Here is a 17,745-nt window from a genome sequence, read left to right as displayed (position 1 = left end):
AGTGAGTGAAGAAACCGCCTACGCTTATGAAGACAGGAACTAGTGAAACCCAGGCTAAGAAATGACCTAATCGGTCACCTTTTTGGTAGCGTACGTGGGTGAGGGTCACAGCTTTAAGTGGCGGATCTGGCATTTTTTTGGAGAGTTGAGAGAGATTTGTTCTCTGTTTTGGGCGTTTGGTTTCAGGGGATGTGTGGAGCACGTAGAGAGCTTTTAAGATGCAGGAAAGATCTATGGCGGAGTAACCAGGAAATTGGAGACACGTGCAAGTAGTTTCGTTGAACTTGCCAAAAAACCAAATCAAGATTCTTAAAAGCTTCCCAAAGTGACACGGAAAGGGTGCGGATCAAGTGTAAGCGCACCCTTTTTAAAGTGTTTTTGTTTTTTATATATATAACCAGATTTTTTTCAAAAACAATTATGAATTTTTTATAATATCTTTGAATTAAAAACCATTAAATATATGCACTTACTGTATTGTAAAAATTTATTCCATTATTCTATAACTTCATTAATTACTTTCCCATTCTCATAACTCATTTTTTATTACATTTTCTTAAGAAATAAAATTTAAGGTAAAAAAATCTAGTAAATGAAATGATAGGTAGAAAAAAGATAAAGAACAGAATAAAATTTAAACCCCCTGTCACATAATATAAATGTTACTTTTAAAATTTAAGATAGTGTTGAACAAAAAATATTATTGCAAATATTTAATTATATTTAAAAAATATAAAACTTACTTTTATTACATTATTCCCAATGAGATATTAATATTTTTTCTAAACTGATTTTATACATATGAGTAATTAATAGAATTATTTATTGGGCTTATTTGTAAGATATTACCATTTATAAATATTTGTCTAGTTAGTGGATATTTAGAATTGTAATTGTAATTTTTTATAAAAAAAATATTTGTGTTAAAATATATTAAAATAATATTTTTTATTTCTTAAAAAATATTTTTAAAATTAGCATATCAAAATGATTTAAAATATATAAAAAAATTAATTTTTTTAAAAATATAATCAGATATTCTCTAACATGGGCTGAATTGAGATCCCTATAATTCGATGGTTTCCTTAATTTTAAATTTATTTATATTCATTGTTTTTATATTATGATTTTTTTATAAAAAAAAAAGATGTTGATTCTATTGATCTTAATTTTAAGAATAATAAAAAATAATTTTTTTTAAAAATAAATTGTTTGCTAGAATTACACGTGTTGGAACTATAAAAAATATGTTTACTTTTCAATTGAAGTAAAATTTCAATCCAAACTCAAATATTGGTTCATCATGTTTTGTTCTAGAAAAAAGAATTGGATAAAGTAAAAGAATAAATATTTTTTTATTGGATGCTTTTGACTACTTTATCATCATACTTATTTTATTCAACCTTTTCGAAATTTATTTTGCAAGGAATTTAATGTCAAAGTCAGACATTTCAAGGGATTCCTTCCACTCTCCTCCTTTTATCGTCCTATTGAAAATTAGATAAAGGCGATTCCTATTTAATGTAGCTAGCTGTGCAATTATTTTACCATTAAAAAGCAAGAGTTTACTGTACAAATTATTTATTAATGTGTATTATAATATTTGTTTACAATTTTGACATTAACAAATAAAAACAAAAGAGACAGTAAAAAATAAAATTATAATAAAATTATATTTTATGGTGATATATAAAATAATGCAACTATTATATATTTTGTTTGATTACAATAAATAAGATATAAAAAATATAAAAAATTATTTTTATTGTTAGTATTTATTGTTATTGAATTTACAAATCTGAAAAAATAATTTAATATTTTATTTTTTTAGTTTAATTAAAATTAATAATATTATAATAATCTAAATTATAAAAAGCTAAAATGTCTTGACAGGATAATTCAAAATGATTCAAATTAATTTAAGTTTATAAAAAATCAGATGAATAATTAATTAAATTTGATGTGATGAAAAAACATAGATCAATTTAAAATAAAATATAAGTAAAAAACTTATTATTTAAAAAAAATTATAATTAGTCGAGATAATCTTCTCGCCGAATGGCCTGAATCTTTTTTTATATATATTAATCTGAGTTATCTCAGGTTAATTTTATTAATATGTGTCTTATGTTTTATTCTAGATCAATTATTTAATTAAATTTTAAAATTATAATAATAATTATTTATTTTATTAATTAAGTTGATGATCAACTTTACTTGTGACCCAAACGGTATCTTGGATCTAGGATTCACTTTCAAATCATATTTTTAAATTATTATAATATTTTTTTTTATTTTCACACTAATCCTAGTTAACTTAACTTGTTATCTAATTTTATTTTGAATTGATTTTGAGTTAAGTTTTAAAATTACAATAATATTAATAATTTTTATTTTTATATTTTTTAATTAAATAATTTTAGAAATGAAAGTTTTTTTTATAGAAATATTATATACATAATAAATAATGAATATTACCTCTGAAAACATATATTATCTATACCTTTTATTTTTAAAAAATAAAAATTCATTTAAAATCATTTTAAAAAGAAATTTTTTTAATCAAACAAATTTCCTTTTTCACTGCATCTGTCCCCATTTCGTCCCGGAATGAACTCAGCTAGAGTGAATATCCAAGTTGTTCTAGCATATTTACCATAAAATCGCTGCAATTTGTGAAGGGGTTTTGTCTATGCTGTCTCATCATTTCTTTTTCTCTCTTCATATTCAAAAACCTCACTGAAAAATAAACGAAAATGTGGCCGAAGATGGGCTAACTCCTCACCAAAGAGATCGTATCAAGTCTTCAGGTTTGTCTCTCCCTTCTTTTCTTCCCTCATAAACTAGTTTTACTGTTTTCTTAAATCAGTTCCACCGCTCTGTTTGGTTGCCGAGATTTTTTTTTTGAAGAAATTCATAGATCATTTCAACTAAACATATTGTTAATTTGACTCAGCACAAGGATATGGATGCTCATTTATTTTTGCTGTGGGTAGTTGGGAATGCTGCGGCGAATAAGAGCCGGCAAAATGCGGTGGCGGTGGGTAAGGAAAGGAGAGAATCGTTGGTTCGTGCTAACGTCTTTGTAGAATGGGGCCTAGTGGCTGGCATTCCTATTGAAAAGGACATGATGATTTATGAAGCGCAATGAATTTTGGAGGCTCAAACTTGGCGGCAGTCCAAGAGTTGAAGTCCGCCGTTGTTTTTCAGTATGTGAATATTTATGCATTATCGTACACAGTTGGTGGATAACATTAATTTATTGTTATGAAGGTGCTAATTCGTGCAGCATAACTATACTCAGCTTAAGACGATTAAAATAAAACTAGGGATTTTAGGAGAATGTTCATGAAATGAAAAGAAATTCCCCGCGCACGATGGGTAATTTTTTATAATTTTTTCACACAGCTCAGTTGCTCCCAAAACCTTTAGCTATTTTAATATTGTTGTTATCATGAATATGCTAATTAGTACTGTGCTAATCGTCAAGGTTGTCTCGAGTCATGTGTATCAATTTCCTTTGGGATATAATTTAATTAACAGACTGCTCTGTGTCGTATCTGCAGATTGGTATCTTTCAATTCATGGCTGGTCCAGGTATCTGCAGATTGGTATCTTTCAATTCATGGCTGCTCAAGTTAAATTAGAAGCTTGTTTTGCATGTCAAGAGGAGATGAGAAATGTAGTTAATTGAAGTATGACCAATAAAATCGTTAGATATGTTGAGAGTAGCAATGACGGGCATTATTGGAACTGAATTTAGAATTTGATAAGCTCAATGCAGGTAAACTGTTATTACTGGGAGCTGAATTTTCATATGGATATGTATCTTTAAGGATCAGGAAAATATTTGAAGAACATTTGCTTAATGTTAGTGATCTTAGCATGAATGTTATCCTAAGGAATGTATATGTAGAACTTCCTAACGGTTCTGGCGTTGAGAGACATGTATCTGAGCTCTATCTGTCTTCTGTTTTTAGCCCATATCAGTTCTTTTCATGAACATGCATGCCATTGAATTTTTTTATGCTTAATTCTGTTTTAGGGTTTTTTACCTCTAAGTTCTTCTGGAATTTGTTTGAAGCACCTTTATGCTTGAACCTTTAGGGGAAAAGGTGCAATGCAGAAGCTAGTTGGTGCCCTTCGGAAGCTGAGGTGTTTGCTGTCTAAATCAGAATTCCCTCCTGTTTATGCTGCTCTTAAAGCTGGAGCAATTGCCTCGTTTGTGCAATGTCTCTCATTTGGCTCTCAAGATGAACAGGTACAAAGTTGTTTTTGTTGTTTTGGCAGTTCCTGTAATTTGATTAACTATTTTCATACCTGCTATTGTTCAGCTCTATTAAATTATTAAAAAGAGCCATTCTCCTCAGTTAAAAGGGGTCTGTGTTGGGGGGGAGATCTCTATCCATATTAGGTTCTCATAGTCTATCAGCAGTTACATTTTTCTTTCTTAAATTGCAATGTATGTCGAAAGAATGCTCAGTGCTTGTCAGAGAAAGTATTATGTTGCCTACCTGGTTTATGAACAAATTTAAAAACACATGGCTTCTAATAAGGATGTAAATTCAAACACTGATTCCTATCTTATTTGCAGTTACTTGAGGCAGCACGGAGCCTTACAAACATCGCAGCAGGAAAATCAGAAGAAACAAAAGCATTACTGCCTGCATTACCGCTGCTTATTGCACATCTTGGAGGTTTGTGATGGTTGGTGTATCCTTTTTAGTGTCAAGAAATTATTTTTTGGCCTTCTTGTCTCAATACTTTATAAGCATGTTGGTTTCAGTGATGTGAACCCATACTGGGACAGCAATATAAGGTTAATCCGAGTGATAATGAAATGCCACATTAACTTCAATAATTAAAACATTTGTTTCTTGAAATTTAATAGTTCTGAAAACTATAGCCTAGTAATTCATGGGTATGTGTGTAATTTTCTTTCCTTGTTTTATCAGATAGTTGCTTGAAACTCTAGTGGATCACAACATGATACTTTAGGTTTGGCATTTATAGTTGCATTTCCGTGTAGAAAAGAGTTCCTTTCCTGTGGCTGAACAGTGTGCACGGGCATTGGAAAATTTTGCTGGTGAAGGAGAAGAGTTGAGAAGTGTTTTGCTATCTCAAGGAGCCTTACCACCTCTTGCAAGAATGATGCTGCCATACAAGGGTTCAACTGTGAGAGCAGCTGCCTGGGCACTGTCATACCTAATCAAGGTTTTGAACCTTTTCCCTATGAACAGCTTCTGCATGTGTGTGTGCACATTTGGCTTATGATGCTATTGTAAAATTAGAACCATGTCCCAAAGATTATACACTCTTCACACCCTTCAAGATGCTAGTTGCTCATCAACAACTCAGAGGCACATACCAAGTAACTTACCTTGAGAGGCTATATGCAGGGATCTAATTTTGTTTGTTGGAAAATAAGTTCCAAGCCAGAATTTGCGAGGATCTAGTGCTTTGTGTGGTGAGATGCCTTAAATAGTTGGTGCATCATGGAACAGTTTCGTAGGTGTGATGCTTGAGAATTCCTAATGTGCAATTTCTAGGAATCCCAGTACGATGCTGAATGGTACGTTTACTTTTTTTTAATAGTTTATCTAGTTGCTTTCTAATATCTGGAAGTAGCACTAAGTTATCAATTAGTTTACAGCAAATACAGTACCTACAGCCCAGCTCCTGTCAGTCATTTATCCAGCTATCATTTTGGTTATCAAAGACACCCAAAATTCTATGTACCAACTAACTTTGTGTTGAGTTTGCACATAGCCAGCATTAGAGTTTTGTGACAATTTCTGTTTCATCAGTTGTTAAGTTGTAGGCTTTCCTACACTAACTTTGAATTTCTCTGCCTTGATCAATTGAATTCCTAATGTCTTCAATTAAAGGCATTGGACATGAGCCACTCTTGTGATTAAAGCACCTATTCCACATTCACGGTGACAGGCACATATTGCATAATGGACATTAAAGAAAGCATCACTTTAAAAAAAAAAAAAATCTCAGTAAGTGCATCGCGCGATACATTCATATGCACATCCTTGTGCTTGTGTGTTTGTTTAAATTTCATTTAGAACACAGCTTCAGTGTGTTTGAATGCAGGGACCAGATCCTAAAGCCGCAATGAAACTCATTGGAGTTGATGGGGTTCTAGATGCAATTCTTTGGCACTCAAGGAAAGAGTAAGTGGTGTCAATCAATCATTCTCAGTTCTGATCATCTGGGTTTCTCTATAAAAAGCTTTTGAACTTCCTTTCCTGAATTTTCTCTTTGGGTTCTTTTCTTTAAGCCTTGTGGAGGCCGAGGTTGCTGCCCGTGTTTGCCATCTGAGCACTATTATTGGTCTTTTGGTTTTTTCAACCCTATTCCCTCTTCTAATGCTTTTTAAATCTATATAGACCCGAAACTTATGACCAGAGCCATAAAAAGCAAGTCCCAAAGCTTTACGTGATATTGGTTCTTATGCCATTTGAAAAATGGCATTTAGTTGAAATTAGTCAGTTGATTAGATTTTAAGATTCGCCGGCCCTCGATGTTGATCCTGCATCCCACCGATCATTCACAGCTCATTTTTGGTATGCAAGGTGCTGTTCCTTGGAAATCATCTAATGCACATTATACCTTTTGCTTCATGGCATATACATGCAGCCAGCCTAGAACAGGTTTTACATCATATATGCCACAATTTCCATTCCGGTGTCTGTTATTGCTTGTTTGTTTGAAGCTTGTTTCATATAGTTTTCCTTTCCTTGTCTCTTACTAGTTTCTGAAGAGCCACATGTAGAATGTACCAAACAATCAATTTTGTTTCTTGTTGATTAGCTTATTAGACTTTACTTATGAATGCAAGAATCATGCTTTTAGCTCTCTTGCTGCAATTAGCAATAGTTAACTTACTAAAAAATGGTTCTGTTTTTAAGGTTCTGCTATTTTTTTTTTGGTCCTTTTCTTTATTGTCCCGGGAAGAATTCTTGGAGAAGTTGTCTTAAAGCTTCATCCTTGTATCTTCTACGGGACAATATTACCATCTCTCCTCGTTCTTCACTTTTCCGTGGGGAATAGATCTCATTTCTTGAAACTTTTTTGTTCATTATTTTAGAAAATTTATCTGAGTTTAAAGTAGCTACTAGCATGCTGGTTAAAAGCGATACCCTTCAAGTGCTTGTACAATGATTAGCATCATCAAATAGCTTGCAATTGCTCATTCCAGTACGCTTCAATTTGAGTTTTTACAAAGCTTTTGTTGATTACTGCTGATATTTATTTATTTATTGGTATTTGGGTTTATTATATAAAGCTTAAATTGTGCGCTGGATGTTATCCTCTACAGTTTGTTGTGGCTGTCCCAAATATTTATTTTGTAACTTTGAATATAATGTCATGAAGCTGTGCATTATAATGTGAAGAAAATCTTGTGAAGTTGTACATTTACTTTTGCCATGTAGTTACTCTTCAGAAAGACTAGAGGAAGTTAAAAAACAAAAAAGAGCTCATCAAAAACTAAACCAAATCTAATACTATGGTCCTACTATTTTGTCATTTACCATGGGGAAATTCAATGTTCATGTTTATGCCAGACAGTTGATTTGGAACTTTACAAATTTGCATTTACTTGATATTTCCATGTCTTGTGTGTTTATGCTCCTTAAATCAGTACATTAACGCTTTGCTGAATGGATTTGGGATGCTTGCAAACTTATTATTTCCTTATCTTTGGATTATTTGAGAAGTAATTTGGTAAACCCCCAATCGAAAACTGGTAAATCAGTGTTAGAAATGGTAAATTTTCGATTGAAAAATGATAAATTCCTAGATGATTAATTTAAATGTCGGATGAGATAAAAAAATAAATATTAAATAGCAATAAATCATGTTAGTTTTCTGATCAGGTAAAATAATCATTTGAAAGAGGAAATCTTGTAAATTGTGAATGGCTTCTTCCGAAACCATTCATGGTTTAGAATGGGGAAGGTTTGTTGATCTTTACTTGATTTACACTTTAAATTCATCCATTTAAACAGTAGATAAGAGTGAGTAGGGGATCAAAAGAGGGGTTTAGGAGGAATTTGAACTAATAATTGAAGATTTCTTAAGAGTTTTGGAGAGCATAAAGTGACGGGTTGGGAGGAAAGAATTAGAGGAAGAAGAAAACTTGTTTTTAACATCTTTTTCCTTCAAACTTCTTGTGTTTAAGAGGTGAGAAATTTTAATTCAAGCTTGGTTTCAGTTTATCTTGTGAAATGATACATTTTAGTTAAAATATGCACGATGGAAATTTGAAATTGATTGAATGATTGTTTAAATTGATTAAATTGTGTTTGAAAAAATGGTAGAAGAAAAATTAGTCTCCCACCATGAGATGAATTTCTGTCAAAGGGGGAAATCAAGGGGAGTTGGGAATTCGATGAAATTGTTATGAAGATTGCATAGAATTGTGGTGGTACAGGTAATTAATAGATAACAAGATGTCAGCATTATTAATTAAAAAGGGAAGGACCCATCATTTGTCCATCATGGAAATTGAATAAATCTTGTGTATGGACGAGTTGTAATTATCAAAATTGATGAACAATTTATGTTTGAATGTATGAAGTGAAACTTTTAAAAAGTTGATGATAGATTAATTGTACAAGGTAATCCACCCTTTTCATACGCCAAAATTTCATCCAACTCTATTTAAATCATAGTTTTCGGACTTGGTCTTGTGGTCGACTGGATTGAAGATCTGGATTTTTGGTTTTGATCGAGTTATCTAGTTAATTTTTTTAAATTAAAATGATGTTGTTTTAGTAAAAAAAATATTGCAATCGAGTTTTGATCGGGTTTTATTGTGTTATCAAGTCAATTGAGTCATATTGAAGTTTTTTTTATATATATTTTTCAACCTGTTTAGTTTCAGTCTTGGATCATTTTTCAACCTGTTTAGTTTCAGTCTTGGATCATTCTAAATTAATATATTAGGTCGGGTTAAATTTAGGTTAAATTTTAAAAATTTAGGTTAAATTTTAAAATTACGATATGAAGAATTTAAAATTATTAGTTTAGTTGACTTAAAATATAAATTATTAGTTTAGTTGACTTAAAATATTATATAATGTTGCCATGATGTTAGCATAAATATAGCTGACTTGAATGGGTAAAATTTCATAAAAAAAACAAGTCGTTTTGTATCAAGTTAATAACCGTAACCTTTTTTTATTGATTGATTTTTAGCTGAAGTTTGCACTAATAAATGAAGAAATTTAAAATATATTTTTTCCTTAAAAATTGTGGTTAAAAATGTTAAATTTCAAATGGGATGGATCACGTTTAATTTGAAAAACCGAAGAAATGTAATGCTGGATTTTTGCTGAATAATTTTATCAATTAACCTAAAGTTTAAACTGGAAAATGATAAAATTAAAAATATTAAATTTCAAATAGCGTTCACCTCGTTTAATTGGCAGTTTTAGAATTTTTAATATGAGTTAAAAATTAAAGAAGGCCAAACTGAATTTTGTTAAACAAATTGTGTATGTCACAAAAGGGGTAGTTTTGGGGTATTAAGAGCAGAATTAAGTTTCTTTTTTCAATATATATATATATATAATATCTAGCTACCCACTTAAAAAAATAAGATTTGCCGTCGTGTTGTTATCCTATTTTTCATGCGACTGTCCAATGGGCGGCATTGCCAAAGCTGCAGGCTTGGCTCTCTACCATCTATGCACCCATAGTGCAAAGAAATATTCCCACAAGTGTTGTCTTGAATCATTACTGCGTGCGTAGATGTTTATAACATCGAATCGTGAACAGGATTAGCTGTTGAAAGCCATTCCAGCAAACGGTGAGTCTAGCTGAGTTCTATTTGGCATCGCAGTGAATTATACTTTTAAATTTTTTTAGTTTTAAATTATTTTTTTTATATATTTTTAGATTATTTTGATGCTGTTATACAATAAATAAATAAAACATAATTTTAAATAAAAAATATTTTAAAAAATAACATTTACAATACTCTTAAATATGCCTAACCAAATCACAAACCCTACAGCAAGCAGAACAAAAGCCATGAATTTTGATCCAAAGCAAAAATCGGAAGACATGGCTAGAGTGGACAAACAGGCTAATCGAAAACTTTGATGTGAATCGTAGAAGCTATCTGCTAGGATGACTCAAGAAGATGAAAGCTTAAATTTAGCGCTAACACCATCAGAATTGCATCAATCAGGGATGCAGTTACCGTGATTATCATTAATGTAGGGCCAAATTGGGATTTGCGGGAAGATTCGCGTGAGTGAATGAAGGAGGGTAAGAAAGGAACTTCCCAGATGAAAAGGGCAAAAAAAAAATAATGAAACCGACATGACCTAAAAGCGTGATAAACAGCACAAGCGCATTCTATTAATAATGGCTGCTACGTGGTTATCTTGGACCATTAGTTTAAAAACAATCCAACGGCCGATAGAGAAACTTTATTCTATGCTGCTACATGGTTATCTGGGACCATTAGTTTAAAAACCATCCAACGGCCGATAGAGAAACCCTAATGTAAGACCAAATTGCTTAGTGAGTGTCACTATTTAAACAAGCATAAGCGGCTTTTCTCGTTCTCTTTCGTTTGCTCTCTGTAACTGCGAGAGAGCTCCTTATTTTTTAGATTCCCTAAACTTCCATTCTTCAAGGTTTGATCTCGTCTCTCTCCCCCCCTTTAGTATTCTGTTATGTTACTTGTCGGATCTTATGTTATTCTCTTTTCTTTTCTAGCTTTTAGCTTTTATAATTGTGATGTCATCTTTTATAAGCTTTTCTTCTTATTTGTTTATCTGCTTTGCTTCATGCTACTGATCGTGTTTCATTTCAGATCTAATGACTCAGTTTTTGTTGATTTTGATTGAAATCACATAAGAAAAATAATTCAGACTCTGAATTAGTTTTTCTTTTCTTAAACTGTTTACTGTTCTGCTATGAATATAATCGGATTTTTTCCTATCCTGAAAATCAGTTGCTTTTAGTTTTTTTATTTAAAGATCTTAATTTGAAACTATCCTTTTTTATTAAGCTGTGTTTTCTTTTTTCCCATCGGAAACAAGGAAGAAGCAAACTGAACCTTGATAAAATGTGGTCATGTTTGTTTTGATGAAAGTGCCTGAATCTGATGGGAAAATGTTTGATTTGACTCTGTAGTGACTGTACTTTAATGGTAAATTCCATGCCTTTGTTGCGTGGAGACCTGGGCTCGAATCCCAGCAGTCACACCTCTGAAATTATTTTTGATAAAATAATAAGCGGATCTAGGCTTATTGTTGTATCAAAGGTTTGCTGGTTTATTCAGACACATGTATAAGCTGTGGTTTTAACTTGTTATATACGAATGACTATTTGGTTCTGTCTTTTGTTCATGAAATGCTATTTTTAAGAACGTGTCATATGCATGTCTTTACTGTTGTTGAAATTATAGTCACTTGAAATTAAAGTATAAGACTGGTTAATTAGTATTATTGGAAATGTTACTTTTTTATGTTTTTCTGTCCATTCAATATGTTTATGAATTTATTAAGTCTTTTTTACTTTATCAATTCCAGTTTCGCTCCCAAATTTCATCATGGGCAAGGAGAAGACACACATTAACATTGTAGTCATTGGTCATGTTGACTCTGGCAAGTCAACCACTACTGGTCATTTGATCTACAAGCTTGGAGGTATTGACAAGCGTGTGATTGAGAGGTTTGAGAAGGAAGCTGCTGAGATGAACAAAAGGTCATTCAAGTATGCCTGGGTTTTGGACAAGCTTAAGGCTGAGCGTGAGCGTGGTATCACAATTGACATTGCCCTCTGGAAGTTTGAGACAACTAAGTACTACTGCACTGTCATTGATGCCCCTGGTCATCGTGACTTTATCAAGAATATGATCACAGGTACCTCACAGGCTGACTGTGCTGTCCTAATTATTGATTCCACCACTGGTGGTTTTGAAGCTGGTATCTCCAAGGATGGCCAGACCCGTGAACATGCCTTGCTTGCCTTCACCCTTGGTGTGAAGCAGATGATTTGCTGTTGCAACAAGGTTAAATTATCTTGTACTAATTTTTGCAGTTGGTTTTTACATGTCATGAATACTTTGACTTGTACTGTTTAAAATTTCTAAACATCTGACTAAGAGTTGCATTTCATTTGTTGGCTGTTGCTTGTAGATGGATGCCACCACCCCGAAATACTCCAAGGCCAGGTTCGATGAAATCGTTAAGGAAGTTTCTTCCTACCTGAAGAAGGTTGGTTACAACCCTGAGAAGATCCCATTTGTCCCCATATCTGGTTTTGAGGGTGATAACATGATCGAGAGGTCCACCAACCTTGACTGGTACAAGGGCCCCACCCTCCTTGATGCTCTTGACCAGATCAGTGAGCCCAAGAGACCCACAGACAAGCCTCTCCGTCTTCCACTTCAGGATGTCTACAAGATTGGTGGTATTGGAACTGTACCTGTGGGACGTGTTGAGACTGGTATCCTGAAGCCTGGTATGGTCGTGACCTTCGGCCCCACTGGACTGACCACTGAAGTTAAATCTGTTGAGATGCACCATGAAGCTCTTCAGGAGGCCCTTCCAGGTGACAATGTTGGTTTCAATGTTAAGAACGTTGCTGTCAAGGATCTCAAACGTGGTTTTGTTGCTTCCAACTCTAAGGATGATCCTGCCAAGGAGGCTGCCAACTTCACCTCGCAGGTCATCATCATGAACCACCCTGGTCAAATTGGGAATGGATATGCCCCTGTCCTTGACTGTCACACCTGCCACATTGCTGTCAAGTTTGCTGAGATTTTGACCAAGATTGACAGGCGATCTGGCAAAGAGCTCGAGAAGGAGCCCAAGTTCTTGAAGAATGGTGATGCTGGGTTTGTGAAGATGATTCCCACCAAGCCTATGGTTGTTGAGACCTTTTCTGCCTATCCTCCTCTTGGTCGTTTTGCAGTGAGGGACATGCGTCAGACCGTGGCCGTTGGTGTCATTAAGAGTGTTGAGAAGAAGGATCCATCTGGTGCCAAGGTCACCAAGTCTGCAGTAAAGAAAAAGTGAAGTGTTTGCTTGGTTACAGTTTAGGCTAGCTTATGACTTCCTTTCTGCTTGTTTGATTTTATTTTCTCTTCTCTTCAAGTTTTGAGAACAGTTTACAATTTATCTTTACAGTTTATGCGTGTTTTGGAATTTTACAAGCCGAGCTTGTTATGTTTTTGGTTGTTTGAGACTTCTTCGTAAATTTAAGTTCTCTGGTATCCAGTTGTCTTTACCTGCATCATCTCAGTCTTCAATGTTTGTATAATTGTTGGTCTTGCCAGTTTTCTGGCTTGGCTCTGGCCTTTGCCATTGATTTAGATGAGAAAATAACGTTCCCGATGCTGTAACAAAAACTAAAGCTTCAACTGGAAGCGATGCTTTCCCATCCTTGTACAAGATGAAGACTCCCTGTTTCAACTTTCAAAGGAATGGACATGCATTATTGTAGTTGCGTGGACCATGTGCCTTAGGGTTAAGGAGCCTAAAGGAACTTGCTTTGGTGTTCTTGCTATTCTGCTGCCCGAAATTAGATGGGTGGAAGCTTTTATGTGTGCCGCTCAAGATGTTGAAACCATAACATCCCTCGTTGCATCACGGAAGCTGCCTACCATTGACGTGAAGACGAAGAAGCTACGGTAGCAGTTTTTACTGGAAATGTTGTCGTGATCAAATGATTGTTATTGGAGCGGAGAAGAATAATTAGAGACGGACAACTTACCCATCATCATCATTTGGAACAAGTAACAAATTGCTATTAATAGTATAATCCATTTCATGTTGTTCGAGTCAACTCTCTCTCTCAAAGGTCTCTCTGTTTTCGGTATTTTGATCCTCCCTCCCTCCCTCCCTCCAAGAAATTACGAAGGGAAATCCCAGGCTGCAAATCCCCTATAAGAAAACTTCAGAACCAAATCAAGGATTATAAGAACACATGCTTTGAATTACCTGTATGGAAATATAAATACCTAAAGCCGGAGCATTCAAGCCTTTAGAAACCATTTTTACCCTCGCTGGGCAATGCTGCTCAACTTCAGCTCATAAGGAGACAATACCTGGGAGAGACAACATCTGATACCCCTCTATACACGGTTTACATAATTAATCTCAACAAAAGGTGAATATAAAATTAACTGTTTTTCCCGGTCTTCTTTAGTTGATGGGTTGCATCCTACCAACTATTTGGTGCAGACAGCAACTCAAGCCCTTCCCACTAGCCTCTACACACACTTTTCTACGTTTTCTTTCACTTCAAGTGATAACTAAACGAAGCAATGCCTTGTCAAATATGTTCCAAATATAAAATATAAAAAAACATGCCTTTTGAGTTTGCCAGTACCTTCCTTTCATAGATAAGTTAGCTTCAACCTTCACAAAAAAAATGAAAAAAACTTATATAGCCTTCAATATAAAGCGACTCCTTGTACATTAATTTTAGTCTTCTACATTCATCACTCCCCCACCCCCAAAGAATCCCCTTCTTTTTTCCGCCAAAACTCGGTGATCAATATCAAGCTAAACAAACCCAGAAACTTAGATTTTGATCACAGTTTGAAGGGTTTAGCTAGATGGGGTCTTTGGAAAGATCAAAGAAGAAAGTTCAATTATGGAAGAAAGCTATAGTTCATTTTGGTTTATGTTTTGTTATGGGCTTTTTTACAGGTTTCGCTCCAGGGGGCAAGGCTTCAATGTTTTCTAGTCATGTTGTTGCATCAAATAAATCGCAACCTGTTGAAATGTTGCACCAGCAGGTAGCAAGTAAACCACATGCTAGTAATGTTAACCGAAGTTTGATAGCTGAAAGTCCTGTGCCAACTCCATCAAGCTCCAAGGAATCTGAACCTGCAAAATTCTTGGAAAAAGAAGAAGAATCAGGACCCAAGTTACTACCAAGAAGACTGGCAATTATCGTTACGCCAATTAGTACTGAAGATCCGTACCAAGGGGTGTTTTTGAGGCGGTTAGCTAATACAATCAGGTTGGTTCCGCCACCATTATTGTGGATTGTTGTGGCAGGGCAATCAGATTCAGATGAAGTATCGGAGATACTTAGAAAAACAGGCATCATGTATAGGCATTTGGTCATCAAGGAGAATTTTACAGATCCTGAAGCAGAGCTGGATCATCAAAGGAATGTTGCTTTAAGGCACATTGAGCAACACAGGCTGAGTGGAATTGTTCATTTTGCCGGGCTTTCCAATGTTTATGATCTTGGCTTCTTCGACGAGCTTAGACAAATTGAGTACGTTAATTCTACTTACGTCTTACTTGTATGATTATTTCCCAAATTGAGTTTAAATTGCCACTGCTATACTTTAACGAAGAGGATGAGAACAGAGAAAGAAAACACAAGAAAACAAAAGGCTTTCAGTATTTGTTAAGCAAAACTCAATGGGAGACTTGAAGCTTGATTGCTTACCAAATGTATAGATTTTAAAGTTTACGGACAGCTTTTTATAACAGAAAAACATGATTGGTCAGGGAGAAAACAATATCCATCTTACGAGTCCCACATCTTCATTTGATTTTTGACTCTTTCAATATGGGGTGGTTAGGCTATGTGATTTGTCGATCAAGCTTTGTGGAGAACCAACTTGGACTTCATGTGTGCAGTTATGTAGCTTTCACTTGTTGAAAAGAGAGGTGGTGGACATGCATGTTAACTAATCGCTTTGAAAAAACAAGGCACAGATACAGACTGTTGGAGTCTATGGATTCCATTCCACCACACACGATGAACACTAACAATCCTCCTGACTTTGGTCGTTTAGTCGCAGTTATTCTTAACAAATTCCCAGTATTAGCTGATTGATTATTCATAGAACTAACTTCCTTCTGATGGATAATGTGCAGGGTGTTTGGGACATGGCCAATGGCTCTACTCTCAGCAAACAAAAACAAAGTGACAATTGAAGGACCTGTATGTGATTCTTCGCAGGTTATTGGGTGGCATCTGAAGAAAATGAACAACGAAACGGATAAAAGGCCTCCAATCCATATTTCAAGTTTTGGATTCAACAGTTCGATCCTTTGGGATCCTGAGAGATGGGGTCGCCCTTCATCAGTCCAACAAACCTCACAGGTACTTCACACCTATCGAACTTAAACCGAGCTTTGAAATCATGATCAGATACCTTCGAACACAATAAAAGTAACGAGGTCATTATCCCCCGTGTTGCTGCACTAAGTAAGGACATTAAAGTTCTCCAAAAGTATGAGATTCTGTCAACATTGTAATGATCACTTTACTTTTGTGGAAAATCATAGTGTCATAGTAGACATTCGGCCCACCTCCGGTACTATCTATTTATTTATTTTTATATTTTAAAAATATTTAAATTTTTTTATTTATTTTAAATTAATATTTTTTAATTATTTTAATATACTGGCAATAAAAAAATTTTAAAAAATAAAAAATATTATTAATATATATTTAAGTACGAAAAATTATTTAAAAAATAACTATAATTATATTTTTAAAGAGCTTATTAAACAGTACATTTAATTTTTTTTTGTTTTTAATTTTAATTTTTTAAATTATTTAAATGTGTAAATATTCAAAATAATTAAAAAAATATTATAAATTACATATTAATACTTAGAATTACTCAAGTTTATAACTGTGACTTAACTTTTATAGCGGAATAATTCTCCAATAATTTTGTTAATTTATTAACAATTTATGAAGTCCTTGAAAGAAGTAGGGTAAGTGCGAAACAAGAGAATATGGCCAATTTTTATTAATAAAGGTTGCTTATCTCTCCTCTTTTTTTTAAAAAAAAAAAAAAAAACAAAGCTTACAGTTATTTTCCCTTTACAGAATTCAATCAAATTTGTCAAACAAGCAGCTCTTGAAGACGAAACAGAGTTGAAGGGAATCCCACCAGAGGACTGCTCAAAAATCATGCTTTGGCGTCTTAATCTTCCCGTTTCAAAATCACCAAGCTACCATCTTCCAACCAGATCCACCGATGCAAGCAGGAGAAAAAAATGAGGGAAATCAAGAAGATAAAAGTGTGTAAAGAGATTCAAAGATATTGATCCTGTGATGAGCACTTTACAATTCCTTTTCTCTGAGTAACTTTTATAGATCCTCAATTTTGTGTTTGAAATTATAATAATTGTTTTTTAAAGTTTTTTTTTAATATATTAAAATAATATATATTTTTTAATTTTTTAAAATTTATCTATTACATAAACACATTAAAATTATTCAAAATTATAAAAAAATTCATTTGAAGCAAAAAAATATCAAATATTTTTAAAAGTATTTTTTAAACACAAAAATAAATACATTTTTAATCCGCAACTAACTTAATTATTTGCAGCAAGTTATGAATTTCTAATCCAATCAATAAATAAATAGTATTATTACTCAATTTTAAAATTTTATATTAAAAAAATTAACGCATACATATAAGCTAATTTATTTAATTCATATAAAAATCTCATCATAAAAATAATTTATTTTTATAAAAAAGTTGGGACTCTACGTGGTTTTTTCTTCTTCAAAAAACTATTGAGATATAACTGCATTAAGCAAACTGATTTTCTATGAATTACTTTAAAAAGTTTCTCTATCTAAAAATCACTTACATATATATATATATATATCATATTTTTTTATTAATAGAATGACTTTTTTAATAAAGACTTATCATCACTTAAAAAACAAGTTCAAATAAAAAAAATTTGTTTTGATAATTTTTATGCT

General features: G+C 33.2%; 2 protein-coding genes and 1 pseudogene across 2 annotated transcripts; all 3 read left to right on the top strand.

Moving 5' to 3' along the window:
* Positions 1-2,755: 2,755 nt before the first annotated feature.
* Positions 2,756-7,431, top strand: LOC105110734 (importin subunit alpha-2-like; annotated as a pseudogene).
* A 3,127-nt stretch (positions 7,432-10,558) lies between these two features.
* LOC105110731 (elongation factor 1-alpha-like) lies at positions 10,559-13,272 on the top strand. Its single transcript, XM_011005880.1, has 3 exons — positions 10,559-10,664; positions 11,565-12,046; positions 12,174-13,272. Exons 2-3 carry the CDS (start codon positions 11,585-11,587, stop codon positions 13,053-13,055), a joined length of 1,344 nt encoding a protein of 447 aa, XP_011004182.1. The 5' UTR covers positions 10,559-10,664; positions 11,565-11,584; the 3' UTR covers positions 13,056-13,272.
* Positions 13,273-14,443: 1,171 nt separating this feature from the next.
* On the top strand, positions 14,444-17,133 carry LOC105110730 (probable beta-1,4-xylosyltransferase IRX9). The gene is made up of 3 exons (XM_011005879.1): positions 14,444-15,273; positions 15,885-16,113; positions 16,852-17,133. Exons 1-3 carry the CDS (start codon positions 14,600-14,602, stop codon positions 17,023-17,025), a joined length of 1,077 nt encoding a protein of 358 aa, XP_011004181.1. The 5' UTR covers positions 14,444-14,599; the 3' UTR covers positions 17,026-17,133.
* The last annotated feature ends 612 nt before the right edge of the window (positions 17,134-17,745 follow it).

This window comes from Populus euphratica, unplaced genomic scaffold, assembly GCF_000495115.2.
Source record: "Populus euphratica unplaced genomic scaffold, PopEup_1.0 scaffold264.1, whole genome shotgun sequence".
Classification (NCBI taxonomy): Eukaryota; Viridiplantae; Streptophyta; class Magnoliopsida; order Malpighiales; family Salicaceae; genus Populus; species Populus euphratica.
Note: the sequence above shows the minus strand (reverse complement) of the source record. Positions and strands in the feature narration are given on the sequence as shown.

What these genes read in the sequence shown, in the direction of transcription:
- LOC105110731 (XM_011005880.1), top strand. Translation starts at nt 11,585, where the DNA reads ATGGGCAAGGAGAAGACACACATTAACATTGTAGTCATTGGTCATGTT. An exon ending in TGATTTGCTGTTGCAACAAG is followed by an intron (nt 12,047 to 12,173) that starts GTTAAATTATCT and finishes TGTTGCTTGTAG; the next exon opens with ATGGATGCCACCACCCCGAA.
- LOC105110730 (XM_011005879.1), top strand. Translation starts at nt 14,600, where the DNA reads ATGGGGTCTTTGGAAAGATCAAAGAAGAAAGTTCAATTATGGAAGAAA. An exon ending in GACGAGCTTAGACAAATTGA is followed by an intron (nt 15,274 to 15,884) that starts GTACGTTAATTC and finishes GATAATGTGCAG; the next exon opens with GGTGTTTGGGACATGGCCAA. An exon ending in CAGTCCAACAAACCTCACAG is followed by an intron (nt 16,114 to 16,851) that starts GTACTTCACACC and finishes TTCCCTTTACAG; the next exon opens with AATTCAATCAAATTTGTCAA.